The 20,927-nt window shown below is 42.4% G+C and overlaps 1 protein-coding gene across 1 annotated transcript in view; it reads right to left on the bottom strand.

Annotated features, from left to right (window-relative positions):
• LRRC40 (leucine rich repeat containing 40) overlaps positions 1-20,927 on the bottom strand; it is a 70,326-nt gene that overhangs the window by 7,671 nt on the left and 41,728 nt on the right. The window contains exons 11-13 of the mRNA XM_073593755.1: positions 19,215-19,322; positions 6,736-6,846; positions 878-955 (exon numbers count right to left, since the gene is read on the bottom strand). Of these exons, the coding sequence (XP_073449856.1) occupies positions 878-955; positions 6,736-6,846; positions 19,215-19,322 (297 nt within the window). The remainder of the gene's footprint in view (positions 1-877; positions 956-6,735; positions 6,847-19,214; positions 19,323-20,927) is intronic.

Below are 20,927 nucleotides of genomic sequence, written 5' to 3'. Positions count from 1 at the left end.
TGGTTGCAATCAAGGGAAAGATGAATGCGGCCAAGTACAGGGATATCCTGGACGAAAACCTTCTCCAGAGTGCTCAGGACCTCAGACTGGGCCGAAGGTTTACCTACCAACAAGACAATGACCCTAAGCACACAGCTAAAATAACAAAGAAGTGGCTTCACAACAACTCCGTGACTGTTCTTGAATGGCCCAGCCAGAGCCCTGACTTAAACCCAATTGAGCATCTCTGGAGAGACCTAAAAATGGCTGTCCACCAACGTTTACCATCCAACCTGATAGAACTGGAGAGGATCTGCAAGGAGGAATGGCAGAGGACCCCAAATCCAGGTGTGAAAAACTTGTTGCATCTTTCCCAAAACGACTCATGACTGTATTAGATCAAAAGGAGCTTCTACTAAATACTGAGCAAAGGGTCTGAATACTTAGGACCATGTGATTTTTCAGTTTTTCTTTAATAAATCTGCAAAAATGTCAACAATTCTGTGTTTTTCTGTCAATATGAGGTGCTGTGTGTACATTAATGAGGAAAAAAATGAACTTAAATGATTTTAGCAAATGGCTGCAATATAACAAAGAGTGAAAAATTTAAGGGGGTCTGAATACTTTCCGTCCCCACTGTGTATATATATATGTATATACGTATACATATAATACTTTTTTTAAAATCTATAAACCTGAATGTGTTTAAAAAAAAGGTATGGGGGAATTCCAATTTTTTTATTTCATGAAAATAGTGCCAAGTACTTTCCGTCCCCACTGTACATACATGGAATGATAAAAATAATAAATGATTATAAAGACAAACAATTTTATACCAACAACTAAATCAACAGCGGTCATACTTAAATGTATCCCACTGGTAATACGTATGACGGACCTGTTAAAGGAAAGGGTGATGGATTGTAGGCGGGTCAAAGCTTCCAGCTCATCAGGAAGTGATGACAGAAAGTTATTCCTACAAAAAAGAAAAATTAATTTAATAAATATTTCACAAATCACAGGAAAGACATTTAATCACTTGACCTCCGGAAGATTTACCCCCCTTCATGACCAGGCTATTTATTGCGATACAGCACTGCGTTAATTTAACTGACAATTGCGTGGTCATGCTACGCTGTACATAAATGACATTTATGTAATTTTTTCCCCTACAAATAGAGATTTCTTTTGGTGATATTTGATCACCACAGAGGTCTATTTTTTTGTATTATAAACAAAAAAAGACTGCCAACGTTAGGAAAAAAAAATTATATATATATATATATATATATATATATATTTTTTTTTTTTTTTTTACCAAAACCTATACAATAGAAAAAATGTAAAAAATCTAATTTCTTCATAAATTTAGGACAAAATGTATTCTGCTACAAATTTTTGCTTTTGCTGTACCACAAAAAATCCCAATAAGCTTATATTTAAGGAAAGAAACCACCGCAGAGAAATTGCATCTCCAATGTAAGTTGCCAACATCTTGTAATTACTGTATAGAGAGAACAAAAAGTATCCCCGGGTAACCGGGGGTACTTTTTGTTCTCTCAATAAGCGGATATTGATCGGTTTGCACAAAAGTTATAGGGACTACAAAATATGGGATATATACTGGAATTTTTATTTATTGATTTTTTTTTATACTAGTAATGGCTGCAATATTGCGGTGGACAATCTGACACTTGACTCTTTGTAGGACCAGTGACACTAATACAGTGATCAGTGCTAAAAATATGCACCGTCACTGTACTAATGAGACTGGCTGGGAAGGGGTTAAACATCTAGGGCGATCATAGGGTTAAATGTGTGCACTATGTGGTGCTTTCACTAAGGGATGTGCTGGATTGTATTCCCTGGCTGCTTTTGTTTTAATTTTCTGGGCTAAGAACATTTTTTCCAACATTTTTTGCAAGTATAGAAAAATACCTGCTGATCAGCCAGAATTCCTAGAGCCCTTGTCACTTCCTGTGTAACAATATTTCAAAACACCTCCCCCTTATGTAATGGTGATGAAACAGTGGAGAAGGTGTTTGTAGTCCAAATAAGAAGAGTAGCCTAGAGTTACAACGTTCCTCCTCCATAGATATAGAAGTGGGTGAAGAAGTTGACAGGAAATGTGTCACTGGCAGGATCACCAGATGAAAATAAAGGAAAGAAAAAAAAAAACAGGCACCGTATCTAGAGACTGGTAAGCTGCAATACTGTATATTACATGTGTAATACTCATGTTTGGGGGGTTTAGATACACTTTAAAGCAGATTTTCTCAAGCTTTTACCCCAGAGGAACCCCTAAAAAATGTCAGCTCTTGGGGAACACTTATACACAATATATATATATTATCACACACATATACATATACTATATTACCAAAACTATTGGGCCACCTGCCTTTACACGCACATGAACTTTCATGGCATCCCAGTCTTAGTATGCTGGCGCCTTAAAAGCCTTCCTTCACTGGAACTAAGAGGCCAAGCCCAACCCCTGAAAAACAACCCCACATCATAATCCCCCCTCCACCAAATGATTTGGACCAGTGCACAAAGCAAGGTCCATAGAGACACGGATGAGAGAGTTTGGGGTGGAGGAACTTGACTGGCCTGCACAGAGTCCTGACCTCAACCTGATAGAACACTTTTGGGATAAATTAGAGTGGAGACTGTGTGCCAGGCCTTTGCGTCCATCATCAGTGCCTGACCTCACAAATGCACTTCTAGAAGAATGGTAAAACTTTCCCATAGATACACTCCTAAACCTTGTGGACAGCCTTCCCAGAAGAGTTGAAGCTGTTGTAGCTGCAAAGGGTGGGCCAACTCAATACTGAACCCTACGGACTAAGACTGGGATGCCATTAAAGTTCATGTATGTGTAAAGGTAGGTGTCCCAATACTTTTGGTAATATAATGTGTGTGTATATATATATATCTCTATCTATCTATCTATCTATCTCTCTATCTCTCTATATATAAAGCACTTTAAAATACTACACTATGTAAGCTCTTTAATTCTAAATGTGAGCTGGATTAGCCTGAGATCAAGAAAGGATGGTTGGTTTTGGATGCTTCTATCCCTGGTCTGAATTGGTGATAATGGTGTGGATTTGGGGACTGGAGGAGGAGCGTGTTTGACTCACTTGGAAACCGGGGATCAATACCTGACCGGGGATCAATACCTGACCAGGGGTCAATACCTGACCGGGGATCAATACCTGACCAGGGGTCAATACCTGACCGGGGATCAATACCTGACCAGGGGTCAATACCTGACCGGGGATCAATACCTAACCGGGGTCAATACCCTCTGGTAAGCCTCCCTTCTGTTTATGATGTGCAGTTAATAAACCAAGAGATGGTACACCTATAAAGTTATATTGACTCACAGATACACTGAGTGGGTCAATATCAGCAACCTCCTACACACAAGTGTGATGTTGGGACCCCAATACTTCTCACTTGTCCACTTCCCCAAGCATTAAGAAAGACGCCACGCTTTGCTGCCCTCTTAGGACTGGGGACCTTTGTAAACTATTTATTGATGAAAACAAAATAGATGTATATTCACAAACAACTGTGTAACAACATGGTCATCAAAATCATCTAAAGACAATGTTGCCCGATCCACTGCACCTGCTCCTTAGCTTGGGAAAACACCGCCTGGATCTATTCAGCTTACGCGTTTCGGGGGGGGGATGGCTCTGAAGAAGAGATCCCACTTGGAACGTGTAAGCTAAATAGATCCAGGTGGTGACTTCATGGGCAACATTGTCTTTAGATGGTTTTGATGAGCGTGTTGTACACAGTTGTTTGTGAGTATAGAGCTATTTTGTCATCATCAGTAAATCGTTTACAAAAGGTAATGCGCTAGTCTGGTGCGCCCTTTTTTTGTTTTTGTAGTACACCGAGTCATTTGTATCCGGTGAGCCTTCCCTCTATTATATATGGCAGATTTAAAAAGACAGTACATTCATGTGGATTGGCCTGATTGACTCACGGATGTATTGAGTGGGTCATTTATATCTGATGAGCGGTAGTAATATTATGACATCTGTAGTTATACACCACATGGTACGGAATCATTTGTGAGTAGAATTTTGATATCTGTAATTTAAATGTTGAAATAATGCACCAAGAGGGTCTCTTTATTTTGATACCAGTCTGAAGTACATTTTGGAGATGATGGTAATGGAGAGGATCCATATATATATATATATATATATATATATATATATATACACACACACATATACACACACATATACATATATATACATACACACACACACACAGTAAAACCTTGGATTGAGAGTAACTTGGTCTGAGAATGTTTTGCAAAACAAGCAGATTTTTTAAAATAAATTTTGACTTGAAAAACAAGCAATGTCATGATATACAATTAGCGTCATGTCACAACTGAGTATAAAAGAGAAGAGCGCCTCTAAGTGTAGCAATATGGTTACATTTAATGAAGGCATTAAACGAACATTTAGGAACTCACATGGTTGATGATTAAAAGAGGCACATCTAAGTATGCAGGCATCTGGGGTAAAGCTGTCCACATAGACCGTCCTCCCCATCGCCATCAATGTCTTCCATTCCACGCTGCGCTTCGCTTTCAGATCACTCTACTGCAGGGAAGTCTTCCTGGACACGATTGCAGACTGACAGCGGTGAGAGCCGGCGGTGAGGAGGACGGTCTATGTAGACAGCTTTACCCCGGATGCCTGCATACTTAGATGTGCCTCTTTTAATCATCAACCATGTGAGTTGCTACATGTTGTACCTTCATGAAATGTAACCATATTGCTACACTTAGAGGCGCCTCTCTTCTCTTTAACACTGTATAGCTTTTGCTGGATTTTAATTCTAATCCCCTTGTGGAGGCTTCCATTTGTAAATGGACATTTTATGGTTACACAACCTATCACATTGCTATAATCTTTTTCTATGGACTATAAACTTAAGGATCTAAGAATAAATGGTTGTTGAACGAATCATCTGAGATTCCATTATTTGTTATGGGGAAACTTGCTTTGATATACAAGTGAAGCATAGAAAGAAGAAGCTGCGCTAGTACTAGTACGGCTTCTTCTTTCCTATGTTTTTCTTTGTGTATATCTCACATTAAGCTGCTGCTCATTGGATTTTGATCTTCATGATTAATTTTTAAATTGATACATTAGCGCAGTTTTTTCCCCCTTTATTTGATATATAAGTGCTTTGGATTACAACGTGTTTACGGAACAAATTATGCTCACAATCCAAGGTTTTACTGTATATAGAAAAGCTCTGGGGGGATAATGCGGAGTATGCCTTCATGACTCATGCAATTTAACGGGTCTTTTGTATCTGGTGAGCATCTTATCATAGTAATATAGAAGATTGTTTCATGTATGGTGCTTCTCTGTATGATAAAGTGTGAGTATGATACTATAAGATTATGATTTTAATCATCTAAACATACTGCACTATGGAGATGTCTCTCTTTGTTTAAATGCTGTCCCTGAGTCAAGGACGGTGGAGAAAAGTAAAGTGAGGATTTAAAGTGTCACAAAACCCACATCATTAACCACTTCAGTCCCGGAAGGATTTACCCCCTTCCTGACCAGGCCCTTTTTTGCAATATGGCACACTGCGTTGCTTTAACTGACAATTGCGCGGTTGTGCGACGTTGTACCCAAACAAAACTGACGTCCTTTTTTTTCCACACAAATAGAGCTTTCTTTGGTGGTATTTGATCACCTCTGGAGTTTTAATTTTTATGCGCTATAAACAAAAAAAAAAAAAATTTCCTCAGTTTAGGCCAAGATGTATTCTTCTACATATTTTTGGTAAAAAAAACAAAAAAAAATTGCAATAAGCGTTTATGGGTTGGTTTGCGCAAAGGTTATCGTGTCTACAAAATAGGGGATAGATTTATGCCATTTTTATTATTAATTTACTATTCTTTTTTTTTTTTTTACTAGTAATGGCGGCGATCTGCGATTTTTATCGTGAATGCGACATTGCGGTGGACAGATCAGACACTTTTGACACTATTTTGGGATCATTGGCATTTATACAGCGATCACGTAAATGGCACTGGCAGGGAAGGGGTTAAACACTAGGGGGCGATCAAGGGGTTAAGTGTGTTCCCTCAGTGTGTTCTAACTGTAGGGGGGGATGGGCTCACTAGAACATGACAGAGATTACTGCTGGGAGCAGTAGATCCCTGCCATGTTGCTAGGCAGAACAGCGAAATGCCTTGTTTATGTACGCATCTCACCATTCTGGAATCGCGGGCCACTGGCGGACATCGAGTTCGTGGGACCCATGGGCACGCGCCCGCTAGCCGCTGATGACGCAGTGACGTACGGGTACGTAGTTTTGTACACCCGTGCCACTTTGCCGACGTATATCGGCGTGAGCCGGTCGTGCAAGTGGTTAAATGATCAATAAATGGTGTATTACATGCTGTTTATACTCAGTCACTATGAGATTTGTTCTTTGTATTCTGAAAAAAAAAATGGTTGATCCTGCTGCTCACTATCTCCCCCTTCTTTCCATGTCCCCAATTCATCTAGTGATTTTGCAGCTGTGGTGGCAACTCTGCACATGCTCAGTTTTCAGTGAGTTTCTATGCTGAGCATTTCCTCCCCATCACATCTGAGCAGCCCATGTGACTACAGAGTCACACAACGGGGTAACGTATTTACAAAAAAAAAAAAAAAATTTGCACATTTGTTCATTAATAATGGAGATACTGACCTCATATCCAGATGTGTTATTCTCAGTAACATGCACAAATTCAAGGTGATTGTTGGGATTTTATTGAAGCCCAGGTTGACGTCAAACACAGATTCTTTCAATTCTACAATCCTGCAAGAAAAAGTTTTAAATATAAAGTCTTTCCAGTAGGAATGTGAAAAAAAAAAATTGTAGAATCAAACTTCAGGAGTCCGTCTACTGCATTCACCGGCGGAATCCTGCAAACCAAATCCTGCAAACCAAATCAGCCAAGAATAACTTTTTATCTCGGTAACTATGAATGACCCCTGATCTCCCCACCTGCAGCATCAATTAGAGGGTGTCTTGTTCCCTTACATAACCTAAGGGGAACAGCTTCACCCACCTCTCTGATAAAGGCACCAATTACCTCTGTTGACTTATACTTCCCAATTGTAGAGGTAACCTGGCAAACCTGGGCAGTACTCTGGTTCCATGGTCAGTACTCTGGCCTAACCGCCAGAGAGAGAACCAACTTCAATTTCCAGCAGGGCTGTGATCTACATGAATTTGTTTATTTCTCTCTGTCTTAAAGCGGACTTCCCACTGTTAAAATTTTTTTTTTAGGATGCATATCTTTTGTTTCTAAGGCTTATTTATAGCACTCACGTTTGTGTGCTTAATCGGCGCTCGATTGCCGATTTCATAGAGGAATATATCTTATATTCCTCTTTCCTGGCAGTTTCCAAAGTGCTTGTGGGCATGTGAAGCCCACAAGCACTATCTTCCAGGCTCTGGTGCAGCTGAGCGACCAGCATGCACCGCCCATTCTCGCGCATGCGCCGTATGTACGGCGCAGCGCCGTAACACGTCTGACGTTGCCATCACAACAGGCGGCGGCGTCGGAATTGCCCACCCCCGTTGTGATGGCAGCGAAGCCCTCGGCGCTGCCCACTGACTCCTGGGAAATAATGACAAGCATCTCCCAGGAGCACTAGCGAGCACGGGCGCCGAGGGAAATGACGTCAGGCGCCAGGGAGAGGAAGAGGCAGATTTCAAGGCACCCCTTAGCAACAGACATGAAAACGTGAGAAAAAAGAAAAAAAAATGTTCTAAATGTTGTTTATTAGGTTTAATGCTGCTGAATAATGACAAGTTAATTTTATGGAGTGGAACTCCGCTTTAATATGGATTTCCTCCTCCAAGCCAAACATGTACAGGTATGTAAACCGGACGCACCCGCCTGAGCTGTACAAGGCCAATGTAATATTTAGCAGTGCTCCTGAAAAGAGCCACAAGGAGTAGTCAGTGTACCTTCAGACCTTGTTCACACAGGGCTTACTATAGCGTACGCCCGTGCAGGGCCGTATTTACCCACACAGGGGGATGCACAGGTGTTTTCCGTGCATCACGTTGCAGGTAGTTCCTTTATTGTCAATTGGGACACAGTGGATGCACTGACACAGCCCATAGGACATGCATGTGGGTGCATGTCCCCCAAACTCACTGTCTGTGTTCAGAGACATGTACCCGGCACCCACACCACATGAATGTCATATTGGGAGCCGCCACTGTGTCCGTGCAGCCGCTGCATCCCAATTGACATCAATGGGCCTGCCTGCATGAGAATGCAAGGAACATTTGTGCATCCCCATGCGGGTCAACATGGCCCTGCACAGATGTGTGCTATAGTACGCCCATGTGAAAAGGCCTCCGAGGGTGGTATGTCTTTCTTTTGACCCAATTCATTCTGCATGCAGCACCAGAAAAGTACAAATCAAAGACAGACAGCCCTGTGTAAGCCCTACTATTTGGGGTACAGTATGTATTCTCAACATCAGCTACTATATGACCGAGTGGTGCTCACCTTACCCGTGTACATGCCGGTATTTATTTGGATATAGGTTGGAATTACCAATGTAGCAAATACCCTTACCATATTTTGTTTGATGTGTTATTTTCTGGATAGTTGTACCTATTCTACTACAACGCTTCTATATGTCTTGAAGACGACGTTAATGCAAAAACATTAGTTGGAATTGGTGTGCTTACTTCATATGTTTGCAGGTTTTGTAATAGCAGGTTGATACACTATGGGGAAGATTTACTAAATTGGTCCAAACAGAATCTGGTGAAGCTGTGCATACTAACCAATCAGCTTCCAGGTTTTGTTTTTAAAGCTTAATGGAACGAACTGAAGGTGATCGTAAAGTCTTGTTTTTTTGTTTTTTTTTTAAGTTAAAAATAACAAACAAGTCTATACTTACCTCCTCTGTGCAGGGGTTTTGCACAGAGCAGCTCCAATCCCCCTCTTCTTGGGTCCCTCGTCAGCTCTCCTGGCCCCTCCCTCCTGTTGGGTGCCCCCCACAGCAAGCAGCTTGCTATGGGGGGAACCCGAGCCAAGCTACGGCTCTCTGTGTCCATTCAGACATGGAGCCGTGGCCCAGCCCCTCCCCCTTTCTCCCCCCAATGATGTCCTTATGTGACAGCACTGGACCAATTACCACTTTAGCATCAGCACTGGAATGAGTTACATGATCCTCCACACCTGAAATTATTATTTATTTTTCTGCTGTCTTTTGCTGAACAGAATAACGGGGGACGCAAAGGAAAGGTAATTATTTGCTGTTGTTGGGGGTATGAAAGAAACCTGTTGCTTTGCGTTGATGGTGGCACAGAAGGCTCTCTATCGGACGGAACCAGAACAGTTGACTTTGCAGTAGAATGGCCACAATAGATATCTCAATATACGTCCTAACTTTGAAGAGGAATATCGTTTTTATGGCAGCAGCTAGCTGCCATAACCCAGGTATCCTCTTCTTCAGCCGGCAGTCTGGTTTCTGATAATGATGGTCTCTGCGGCAGATTCTGAAAATATATAAAATCAAGAGAGAGTGCACGCCAACCCTAGTGTGTTATCGTTTAATAGATGAAGATAAGTGTATGAAAAACGAGGGTTGCACTCATAAACATCCAGCGTTAAATGGCATAAACAGCTCCATAATAGCCTCCTCTCCTGGTCTGTAGGGATCAGTTAGTTCACAGCAACTAGCAGCGTGGTAAAGTATTCCAGTAAGCACAGACCGCCTGTTTGCTTGTAACACACAAAGCACTCGCACGGACCAGCCGGCGCTGCCTGACGTCACTCGTGGCCAGGGAGGGGATGCACAGTGATGCAGCTGACTCCTCTCGTAAGCTTCATGCAATTGCTAGGACAACATGTTTCGGAGGCGTGGCCTCCTTCTTCAGGTAACGCGGCGCATTTGCCGCAAGATCACTTTTAAACGGCCATGGGCTCTCCCCCTCCCGCCGCGCTCTGGTGCCCTCCGCTGCTTACCGGTAGTGGCGGAGGCGATCGGGTCCTTCTCCTGGCTAGACATGGAGACGAGTGAGGGGAAGATGGCCCCCACCCATCTCCATACCAATGCACGGCGGAAGCGATGTCAAAACGTCCCTTCCGCCAACAGCTCTTAAAGGGCCTTTTTTTTTTTTTTTTTTAATTTCTTTACATGGACAACATTTTTTTTTTTAATTGCATTTTAGTGTAAATGAGATCTGACATCTTTTTTTTTTTTTTTTTTTTAAGAGGTCCTGTCATGCTTTTTTTCTATTAGAAGGGATGTTTACATTCCTTGTAATAGGAATAAAAGTGACACTTTTTTTTTAAAGAACAGTGTAAAAATAAAAGGTAAAATAAATGAGAAAAAAAAAAAAAATTTTTTAAACGCGCCCCGTCCCGACAAGCTCGCATGCAGAAGCTAATGCATACGCGAGTAGCGTCCACATATGTAAACGGTGTTTAAACCACACATGTGAGGTATCGCCGCGATCGGTAGAGCGAGGGCAATAATTCTAGCCCTAGACCTCCTCTGTAACTCAAAACATGCAACCTGTAGAATTTTTTTAAACGTCACCTATTGAGATTTTTAAAGGGTAAAAGTTTGTCGCCATTCCACGAGCGGGCGCAATTTTGAAGCGTGACATGTTGGGGATCAATTTACTCAGCGTAACATTATCTTTCACAATATAAAAAAAATTGGGCTAACTTTACTGTTTTCTTATTTTTTAATTTAAAAAAAGTGTATTATTTCCAAAAAAAGTGCGCTTGTAAGACAACCGCCATTTTATTCTCTAGGGTGTTATAAAAAAAAATGTATAATGTTTGGGGGTTTCTAAGAAAATTTCTAGCAAAAAAAAAAACTGTTTTTAACTTGTAAACAACAAATCTCAAAAAGAAGCTCGGTCCTTAAGTGGTTAACTAAGACCAGTACTCCTAGCATTATCGGGCTTTTGTTCATGACAAACCGGTTTTGCATTCTCTTACATATCTATAAAAATGCAAAACCTTCTTGAATCACGTTGAATGCAAGTCAGAAGGAGGTCAACCGCAGGTCAGACCAGAAGACTTTGCGCCTCTTCTAAGCTCCCAAACGGCACCAATGTTTGTAAAGACAAGTGCGGGTTGGATAGAGCTTGTCCATACTCCAGGTATCTCAGCTGAAAAAGACACACTGGGGGACATCAAGATCTTGTTGAAACATTATTGTTCCGCACATATACACAGAAGCCCTGCCTGGGACCATTTCACGATGCACCTCACCGGGAAAGGGCCAAATCATAGAGATGTCACCTTCGAGACCAAGTTGTACTGTATCTGTCGCACTCCTTACAGGCTTGTCCATAGTTTGTGTAGGGTGTAGGGAACTGGTGGATGGTGACACCACATAGTAATCATAAAATAAGGATTGTCACCAGCACACCTTGGTATATAGACAATCTTGTCCTTTACCACTTGAAGACCGGGCTTTTACTGGCACTTTTTGTTTACAAGTTTAACAACTTCCCGCCCAAGGACGTCATATGACATATTTGACTTTCAGTGGGAACATCTGAATGATGCCTGCAGCTACAGGCATCATTCAGATATCTTTGTTTTCAGCCGGCGATTCTGTGCACTAAAAGAATGATAACAGCGGCAGTTCCGCCACTTGATTGTTCTTACAGGCGACGGGAGGGAACATTCCCTCCCCCCCAACCCCCCCCGCGCACGGCCATCCAGTGCTTCTCCGGGCTCTCCCGTGCCCTTGGGGACCCGGAGAAAGAATCGGCCGCCGCCGGATGACGACCATAGAGATTTCCGGTCATCTCTATGACCGTCGAAGGCCCGGGCATGGCGTTATGACGTCATGTCCATGACGCGGATGTAAACAAAGCCACGTTCGCGGCTGGTAAGCACGAGATAGTGGATTTTTTTTCCCGATCTCATGCTTTCCAGCCTGGAGGAGAGATGTGGGGTATTATTGACCCCGCATTTCTCCATAAAGATCACGAACAATTCCTATTACAAGGGATGTTTACATTCCTTGTAATAGGAATAAAAATGTTTAAAAAAAATATAAAAGAAAGTGTAAAAATAAAAAAAAATAATGTAAAATAAAAAAAACAAACAAAAAAAAAAAAACAATTTAAAACGCCCTCGTCCCCGGTAGCACGCAATCAGAAGCAAACGCACACGTTAAGTCCCACCCACATATGTAAACGCAGTTCAAACCACACGTGAGGTATCGCCACATGAGTTAGAGCACGAGCAACAATTCTAGCACTAGACCTCCTCTGTACTCTAAATATGTAACCTGTAAAGAAAAAAAATTAAAGCGTCGCCTATGGAGATTTTTAAGTACCGAAGTTTGGTGTCATTCCATGAGTGTGCGCAAATTTAAAGCGTGACATGTTGGGTATCTATTTACTCGGCGTAACATCATCTTTCACATTATACAAAAAAATTGGGCTAACTTTACTGTTTTGTTGTTTTTTAAATCATGAAACATTCTTTTTTCCCAAAACAAGACGCGTTTGAAAAGTTGTTGTGCAAATACCGTGCGAGATAAAAAGTTGCAACGACCGCCATTTTATTCCCTAGGGTGTCTGCTAAAAAAAAATATATATATAACGTTTGGGGGTTCTGAGTAATTTTCTAGCAAAAAAAAAAAAGAGGAGTGCCAGAATAGGCCTGGTACCGTCGGATCATTTCTCGGGTGAAGAGGCGGAAACGGTAAGCCCGAAAGACACCCGCGAGCAGCGGGAGAGCATACCCTCCCGCTGCTTCGGAGCATTCCAGTGGCTCATGAGTCGCTCGGAATCGTGAAAAAGCAAGCCTTTGGCTGAAATAAAACGGCACCGTGTTTATGGCTGATATCTTCAGACATAATCCTGATAAACTACTTGCAAACCGCAAAGTATATTAGTCGTCATCACTGGCAAACATTTTGGGACCTCGCAGGATCCCTTTTTTCAAGGCAGAGTCATTCTCGGGTTTAGAGTGAGGAGATCCCAGATGAGGCTTCTGTGTCTATACCTCCAACAATAAAGTTTTGCAACTGCAGATCACATAGACCTGCCCAATGAATTTTTAATGGTCTCAAACTGATGTCACAGTAAAGCCACAGGGCCCTATGCAGATTCCCTACCTGCCTTCAGTTTGAGTACCAGGTGGTGACAGGGTCTCTTTAAAAAAATATTCCAATCATTTGTTTGCCGATGAATCCCAGTATGGGCAGAACCTCCCCCAGTGTCTTCATCTCACTGGTGATGGGACGTCATTATTGCAAATGCTGAAATGAGCGAACACACGCACACACGGAAGATGACTGGTGGAAAGCACTTACAGTGAATTACAGTAAGTAGGAAGGATTTAAAATTCCCCTCGAGGGCTCTTGAACAGGCAGATGCTCGGCGTGGAAGTGCTGGGAAATTACACCGGCTTCCCTCGGTGCTCGTAAAAATCTCAGATTATCGTCTGCATTTACCAGTCAACTGACTCAACCATTCCGATGAAAGGAGGGGGGGGGGGGGGGGCACAACCATAAAGGTAAAGGCCCCATAAAAGACCCCCTAAGACAATCATTGTTAACTTATGAGCTACATAGGGCCATGAATGCGGCTCCAGACATTACCAAAGGCATAGCTCCCAACTGTCCCTGATTTCGAGGGACTGTCCCTGATTTGGAGCAATGTCCCTCTGTCCCTCTATCTTCCTCATTTGACCCTCATTTTGGTCTGATCTATATAGTTGTATATAAAATGCAATTTTTATCTATCAAAAAGTGTTTTCCAGTGCTAAACCTTTCATCTGATTTCTAAATTGCTGCATTTGTAAATTCCAAAAGCCAATATAAAGGAATAGTAGTGGTAAAAAAAAGCTTGTGAACTTGTAGTTTTAACCAATCTTGTTTTTTTGTACAATTACCCTTTAAGAGGGCGTGGCAAGGGGTGTGTCCTATGCCTGCATGCTTTTGCCGATAGGCGTCCCTCATTCCCATCTCAAAAAGTTGTGAGGTGTGCCAAAGGGCCACACATAATGTAATATGTAAAGATTGAGAAGACTGTCAGAAACTCAACCCAAATCATTTGGTGGAGGGGGGATTATGATGTGGGGTTGTGTTTCAGGGGTTGGGCTTGGCCCCTTAGTTCCAGTGAAGGGAGCTCTTAAGGCGTCAGCATACCAAGACATTTTGGACAATATCATGCTCCCAACTTTGTGGGAACAGTTTAGGGATGGCCCCTTCCTGCTCCAACATGACTGAGCACCAGTGTACAAACCAAGGTCCATAATGACATGGATGAGCGAGTTTGGGGTGGAGGAACTTGACTGGCCTGCAGAGAGTCCTGACCTCAACCCGACAGAACACCTTTGAGATGAATTAGAGCGGAGACTGCGAGCCAGGCCTTTTCATCCAACATCAATCCCTGACCTCACAAATATGCTTCTGGAAGAATGATCAAACATTCCCATAGACACGCTCCTAAACCTTGTGGACAGCCTTCCCAGAAGAGTTGATGCTGTTATAGCTGCAAAGGGTGGGCTCCTGGGTCTAGTAGAAGGATGCTTTCACCATAGCAGAACAAGTGTGGAGTTGCCACATCCCTGTTATATGGAAAGAATAAATTTCCCCCTCAAGTGGGACTTTAAATGGCAACAACACAAAAATAGTATATAAAATGGTATTTGTTGAAAGAAAATGATAAAAAAAAACATCAAGGAGAATTATGACGATTATTAAAACACACAAGGACAATAAACAGTTTTCTTGCAGTAAAATATTAGTACAGTAGTACCTTGGATGACGAGCATAATCCATTCCAGGAGAAAGCTTGTAATCCAAAGCACTCGCATATCAAAGCGAGATAATTCGTTCCACATTGACTTCTATTGCATGCAATACCGCATGTGGCCAGAGGTGGGGGGGGGGGGTCCGGAGAGACTCAGAAATACTCGGATGCACTCGGAAACAGAGTATTTCATGCTATTTCCGAGCGGCTCCGAGTGTCACCGGCGCCCCCCGCACCTCTGGCCAAATGCGGTACTGCACACCACAGAGGCTTGAATCCTGCTCATTTTGCGAGACAACACTCGCAAGCCGAGTCAGGATTTAAAAAAAATAATAGCTCGTATTGCAAAACGCTCGTTAATCGCGTTACTCGCAATCCGAGGTTCCACTGTATATGTATAAAGTAGTTACTCTCCAGTATCCGAGGAAAACTTTTCGGTACCTGGCTCCTGGGTTTAGTAATGCTTTTATATCTCCACCCGAAACCACCTTTCTTGACGCATTTCACCACTGCTGGCTTGCTCATCAGGATAGGGGAAGTCCTAAGTTTTGGAGTGCGGCTTATGTTTAATTTTGACCAAGAGCGAAGTTTTACATTAAATACCTTATTTTTAGACCCAGTGATATCATCGATGGGTATGTGCATCTCTATGCAATGCAGGCAAATCATGGCTAGTAGGAGGGGCCAGCAGGGGGCTGTACGTAGCTTCCTGAAAACATCACAGCCCCCTTGCCTCAGTACTCCTCAAGGATCCTCAGTCCTGATGCAAGCAGTGGGCTGGCTTTTGGGAGGAGTTATGCAAATATCAAAATACCTGGTTGGGTGGATGTCAGTCTGGAAGGGTGGGTGTTCCAGGCAGGCTGTATTTGCATTCAGACCACCTGTGATACTGAATCCTTCATGATTGAAAGTACTGAAATCCAATGAATGAAAGGGGTGGGCCAGGGACAGTCATACTGCAGAGGAAAGGGCTAGAATAGATGAGGATTCTCTCTGGAGAAATCAGGAGGGATATGATCACCATGTATAAATACATAAGGGGTCCATATCGTGAACTTTTTGTTGAGTTCTTCCTTTTAAGGTCATCACAGAGGACAAGGGGGCACTCTTTACGTCTAGAGCAGGGGTTTCCAAACTGCGGCCCATGGGCCGGATGTGGCCATTTACTTGCCTTTATCCAGCCCTTAGGGCACCATTACTCCCATTGACACCAACAAGGGGGCACTATTCCTCCCACTGACACCAGAGATACGGAAATATTCTACACCAATGATGTCATTTTTTTTTTTTTTACTCCCACTGACCGCCAAGCCTATAGCATCGTTTACTCCCACCAATGCCAAGGTCACAGTCCGGCCCCCCTAAACTCTGAAAGTCCGTAAACTGGCCCTTTGTTTAGAAAAGTTTGGAGACTCCTGGTCTAGAAGAAAAGAGATTTAATCTCCAAAATACGGAAAGGTTTCTTCACAGTAAGAGCTGTGAAAATGTGGAATAGACTCCCTCCAGAGGTGGTTCTGGCCAGCTCAGTAGATTGCTTTAAGAAAGGCCTGGATTCTTTCCTAAATGTACAGAATATATTGTATTTATTGGCACACAACACACGCTTTTTAACCCTGAAAATCGGGTGAATTTTTTCTCCTGAAACTTCCCTCTTAAAATGAAGGTGCGTGTTATACGCCTGTGCGTGTTATATGCCGATATATACGGTAACTGGGTACTAGGGGTGCAACGGATCAAAAAACTCACAGATCGGATCATTCCTCGGATCGGATCATTTTTCGGATCACCAAAAAAAAGACAAGACAAATCTTGTTACACTCACCAGAGTTTTAGATTTCAGTTATTTTCAACACAAAACGGAGCTTATATGCTTAAATACAGTATTTGTAAATCCGACGGACTGTTTAGATGGTAAATTTTAAAAGCAGCAGCAAACCTGCTGACCTTACATGGTTGCTAATGTGACAGAACACCTCGGATTTTCACATTTAACTAATGTTAAATGTGAAAATCCGAGGTGTTCTGTCACATTAGCACATTTCTCACTCTATGATTACTGTGCAGGAGTGTGGGGTGTAGCAAGATGGCGGTGACGAAACGTCACTTCCTGACGAGACAGCGGCCGCCGCCGAGTGTACCAAGATGGCCGCAGCTCCGAAGCTAGGCTGAAGTCGCGGCCTTTCCTATGGGCGAGGCAGCGGAGCGCTCTGTGGATCGGGTGGTGTGCCGATCCGTACAGGTTGACCCGTTCGGATCATGGATCGGTGACGATCCGTTGCACCCCTTACTGGGTACTGACGTTTATAGGTGAAGTTGATCCAGGAAAAATCTGATTGCCTCTCGGGGGATCAGGAAGGAATTTTTTTCCCCTGCTGAAGCAAAATTGGATCGTGCTTTTCTGGGGTTTTTTCGTCCTTCTGGATCAACTGTGGGTATAGGATTGGGTGATTTTTTTTTTGTTTCATTTTTATTGGTTGAACTGGATGGACTTGTGTCTTTTTTTCAACCTATGTACCTAACTATATGATGGACATCATCCAGCTAAGAGTCTGACTTCTGCAGTGTCTAATGCACACTATAAGAATCTCAGTGTTCCCACCCCCCCTTTTTTTTTTCTCTCTCTCCCCGATTTCTATTCTCACCCTTCTTCTTTCTCTTCTATGCTATCCTTTCATTTTGTGCGACCCCTGGGTCATTCTTTTTCTTCTTCTTTATAATACCGGTGTCTACTGTGTAAAATCCCACGCGGGGTACAGAGACGCCCTAATACCGGGGAACTTGTTCACGGCACTTATCTGCTTCTTATGTATGGCAATGGCTTTAGATGTGTTGAATTCTCAATGTCAAGGTTTCACTCCAGAATTACTGGATCTGTGGTTTCTATACTTTACCGTGTGATGCCTTCAAATAAAGTATTGAGAAAAAAAAAAATTAAAAAAAAATTTAAAAAAAAGAGCTTACAGTGTGCATTGAAATCAAAGTAAGAGATTTTGGTAGGAGAGGAACCTGTACAACCGAGCAAGACTGAAAAGGAAGGCCGGAGGTCAGTTTTGACAAAATAAAAATGTTCAAAAATTTTACAAATCTTGTTTTAAAAACGGAGCTCCAGCCCCCCCACCAAAAAATTAAAAGGCAGCAGCTACAAATACTGCAGCTGCTGACTTTTAATATTAGGACAACCAAAGAAGACAAATTTCCCTTCTGGCATCACACACTGTGCACACACCCATCTAGATCATGGCTTTTTGTTTAACTACTTTCCAACAAGCTGCCGTCGTCACGTTGGCTCCCCTGCGCGAATCACCGTAGCTGTACGGCGGGCACTTTAAGGGGTAAAGCCAGAACGGGGATCTGTCAATGTAAACAGACAGATCCCCGTTCTGACAGGGAAGTAGCGAAAGATCAGTAGTGATCAGGAACAGCGATCTCTCTCTACTCCCAGTCAGTCCCCTCCCTCCACAATTAAAAAACACCTGTTGTTTTGCATTGTTTAGAATTATAGTGCTATATTTAAGTTGATTAATTCGCGTAGTGGGTCACAATATTGATTTGCACTTTACGGATCGACAGCAGTTTTGTATATTTTATTTGTAGTATTATGTAGAGCGCGGCACAATATTTAAATATAATTGTTTGGTTTAAACACAACATATGGGAGTGTGACTGGTGTCAGCAGCTGAAGGGCATTATTATAATTCCTTGCATCAACAGGATCTAATATATTATTGGTAGCTCACAAGATTTCTTATTTATATAATTTATTGTTGTTGCCAGTATTTTTTTTTACATACAATGTTTGCTACATGTCATTTTGGACACAAACCTATGAATGGACTTTCTAATATGTTATGTAATTATATTGTTTCTACTGAATCAGGGATGGAGACGTATTCACATACAGCCCCATTAAGTCCTCCCCCCCCCCCCCCCTTTTTTTTTTTCAAAGAAGACAATTTGCCCAAGGGAAAATCGTTGGCCCACAAAATGCATAGAGATTACAGTGTCTGCAATATGAATGATTCATGAACTATGTTGGCATCCTGAATGTACATTTTGTTGAAACGGTGACTTTTACACAATGAATGTGAACATGTATCTGTTTTTTTTTTGTTATGTACAGTATTTTAAAATAAATTTAGTATTTTTATACATTTGCTGTACTATTTTACTGAGCACCACTCTTTAAAGTCCCTTGGGCAAATTGACTTCTTTGGTTGTTCTGACGTTTTGGGGACTGAGTGCTGCCCTGGTCTGAGCACAGGGGGCCCTCGCCCCCAAATGTGGCAGCGGAGGGGAGGAACAAACAAGCGGAGCTTCCCCCTTTTGGGCGGAGATCCGCTTTAACACACAAAGTGGATTTTGCATCTTCAGAAGAAATTACATTTTGCTCTCCTTAATAAAGCAGGGTTTACCTTGGGGGCACTTCGGTCAGCTGATTTTTGCTGAAATTTACTGTGGTGACGGGACAGGAGCCAACAGCATTGAAAACCGCATCTGGGATGGCAGCGGCCTGCTTGTCACTAGAAGAAACAGGAGCAAAAAAATGAAAATGTGACAAGTGAACAACAAAAACATGAACAGCTGCAATGAAGGAGAAGGTCTGTGTTGGCCACGGCACACTGTGGGAGGTGATACAATAGTCAAGGTGGGATATGGTGAGGACACACAAAAGCATCTCACGCGTGATGGGACAGAGGAGGGGACAACAGGAGAATAAGTGAACATCAAATTCAAATTATAATCCTATTCTAATAATAACTATTCAAATATTAATTCAAATACCCTTTTGCACTTTTCCTTTTTTTAAAGCTGAACTCTATGGAGTTATATAGAAATGACAAAAATACCTGAATTTGATCTGGTTTCAGCCTCTTGCAATTCCCTGTACAGCAGCACTCAGACTGGGAGAAGGAGGGGCGTATTTGGAGTAAGTCAGATGTGCTGCATGCAAATGTTCTAACAAGGAGCAAACTGACAGGTGGAGAGAACACAGCCGACAACAAGTTCCGAGATGCCTGCAGTTACTACATTTGTCTGCGACAGATCAGTGTAGTAGCTGCCGATGCATGCGGTTGTAGACTTGTGGGGTTTTTTTTGTTTGTTTTTTATTAATAATCAGCACTGCTGCCCAGCCGCTGTCATTCACACAACACAAGCTACCAGCTACTACTGTAGTAATTTTCTCTGAATTAGCTGGTGGCTGCGTGAAACTGTGGGCACAGTCCTTTAACAGCAGCAGAGGAAGTGCGACTGCAGAATGAGGAGGGGTTATAGGAGGCGGCCAACTCAGCCTTTATCTACACAAATGGAGCAGAGGAATCACAGGGAATCATGGCAGTGAGGGCTGCAGAATTGAAAAGGTTATGTGGCTTCAGTGCTGCCTGTACCTTTCCATAGGAATATCTGTAATTTGGGCTTCTGCCTGGGGAGCAGCTACAGACAGCAATAAAAAATGCATTTTATTTCCAAACCAAAGCACAGATTTTAATGGTGACAAGTGCTATCCCTGAAGGATTTAACACACCTGCTTCAACTTTACCTACTTCAAACTCAAGGTAAGAGTCCTTCTGTACTTTGTGCCTTTTTTATACAGTCAGGTCCATAAATATTGGAACATCGACACAATTCTAATCTTTTTGGCTCTATACACCACCACAATGGATTTGAAATGTAACAAACAAGATGTGCTTTAACTGCAGACTTTCAGCTTTATTTGAGGGTATTTACATCCAAATCAGGTGAACGGTGTAGGAATTACAACAGTTTGTATATGTGCCTCCCACTTTTTAAGGGACCAAAAGTAATGGGACAATTGGCTGCTCAGCTGTTCCATGGCCAGGTGTGTGTTATTCCCTCATTATCCCATTTACAAGGAGCAGATAAAAGGTCCAGAGTTCATTTCAAGTGTGCTATTTGCATTTGGAATCTGTTGCTGTCAACTCTCAATATGAGATCCAAAGAGCTGTCACTATCAGTGAAGCAAGCCATCATTAGGCTGAAAAAACAAAACAAACCCATCAGAGAGATAGCAAAAACATTAGGTGTGGCCAAATCAACTGTTTGGAACATCCTTAAAAAGAAAGAACGCACCGGTGAGCTCAGCAACACCAAAAGACCCGGAAGAC

The sequence above is a fragment of the Aquarana catesbeiana genome, linkage group LG07 (assembly GCF_042186555.1).
Source record: "Aquarana catesbeiana isolate 2022-GZ linkage group LG07, ASM4218655v1, whole genome shotgun sequence".
Taxonomy (NCBI): Eukaryota; Metazoa; Chordata; class Amphibia; order Anura; family Ranidae; genus Aquarana; species Aquarana catesbeiana.
This window is presented reverse-complemented; position numbering and strand designations above follow the sequence as displayed.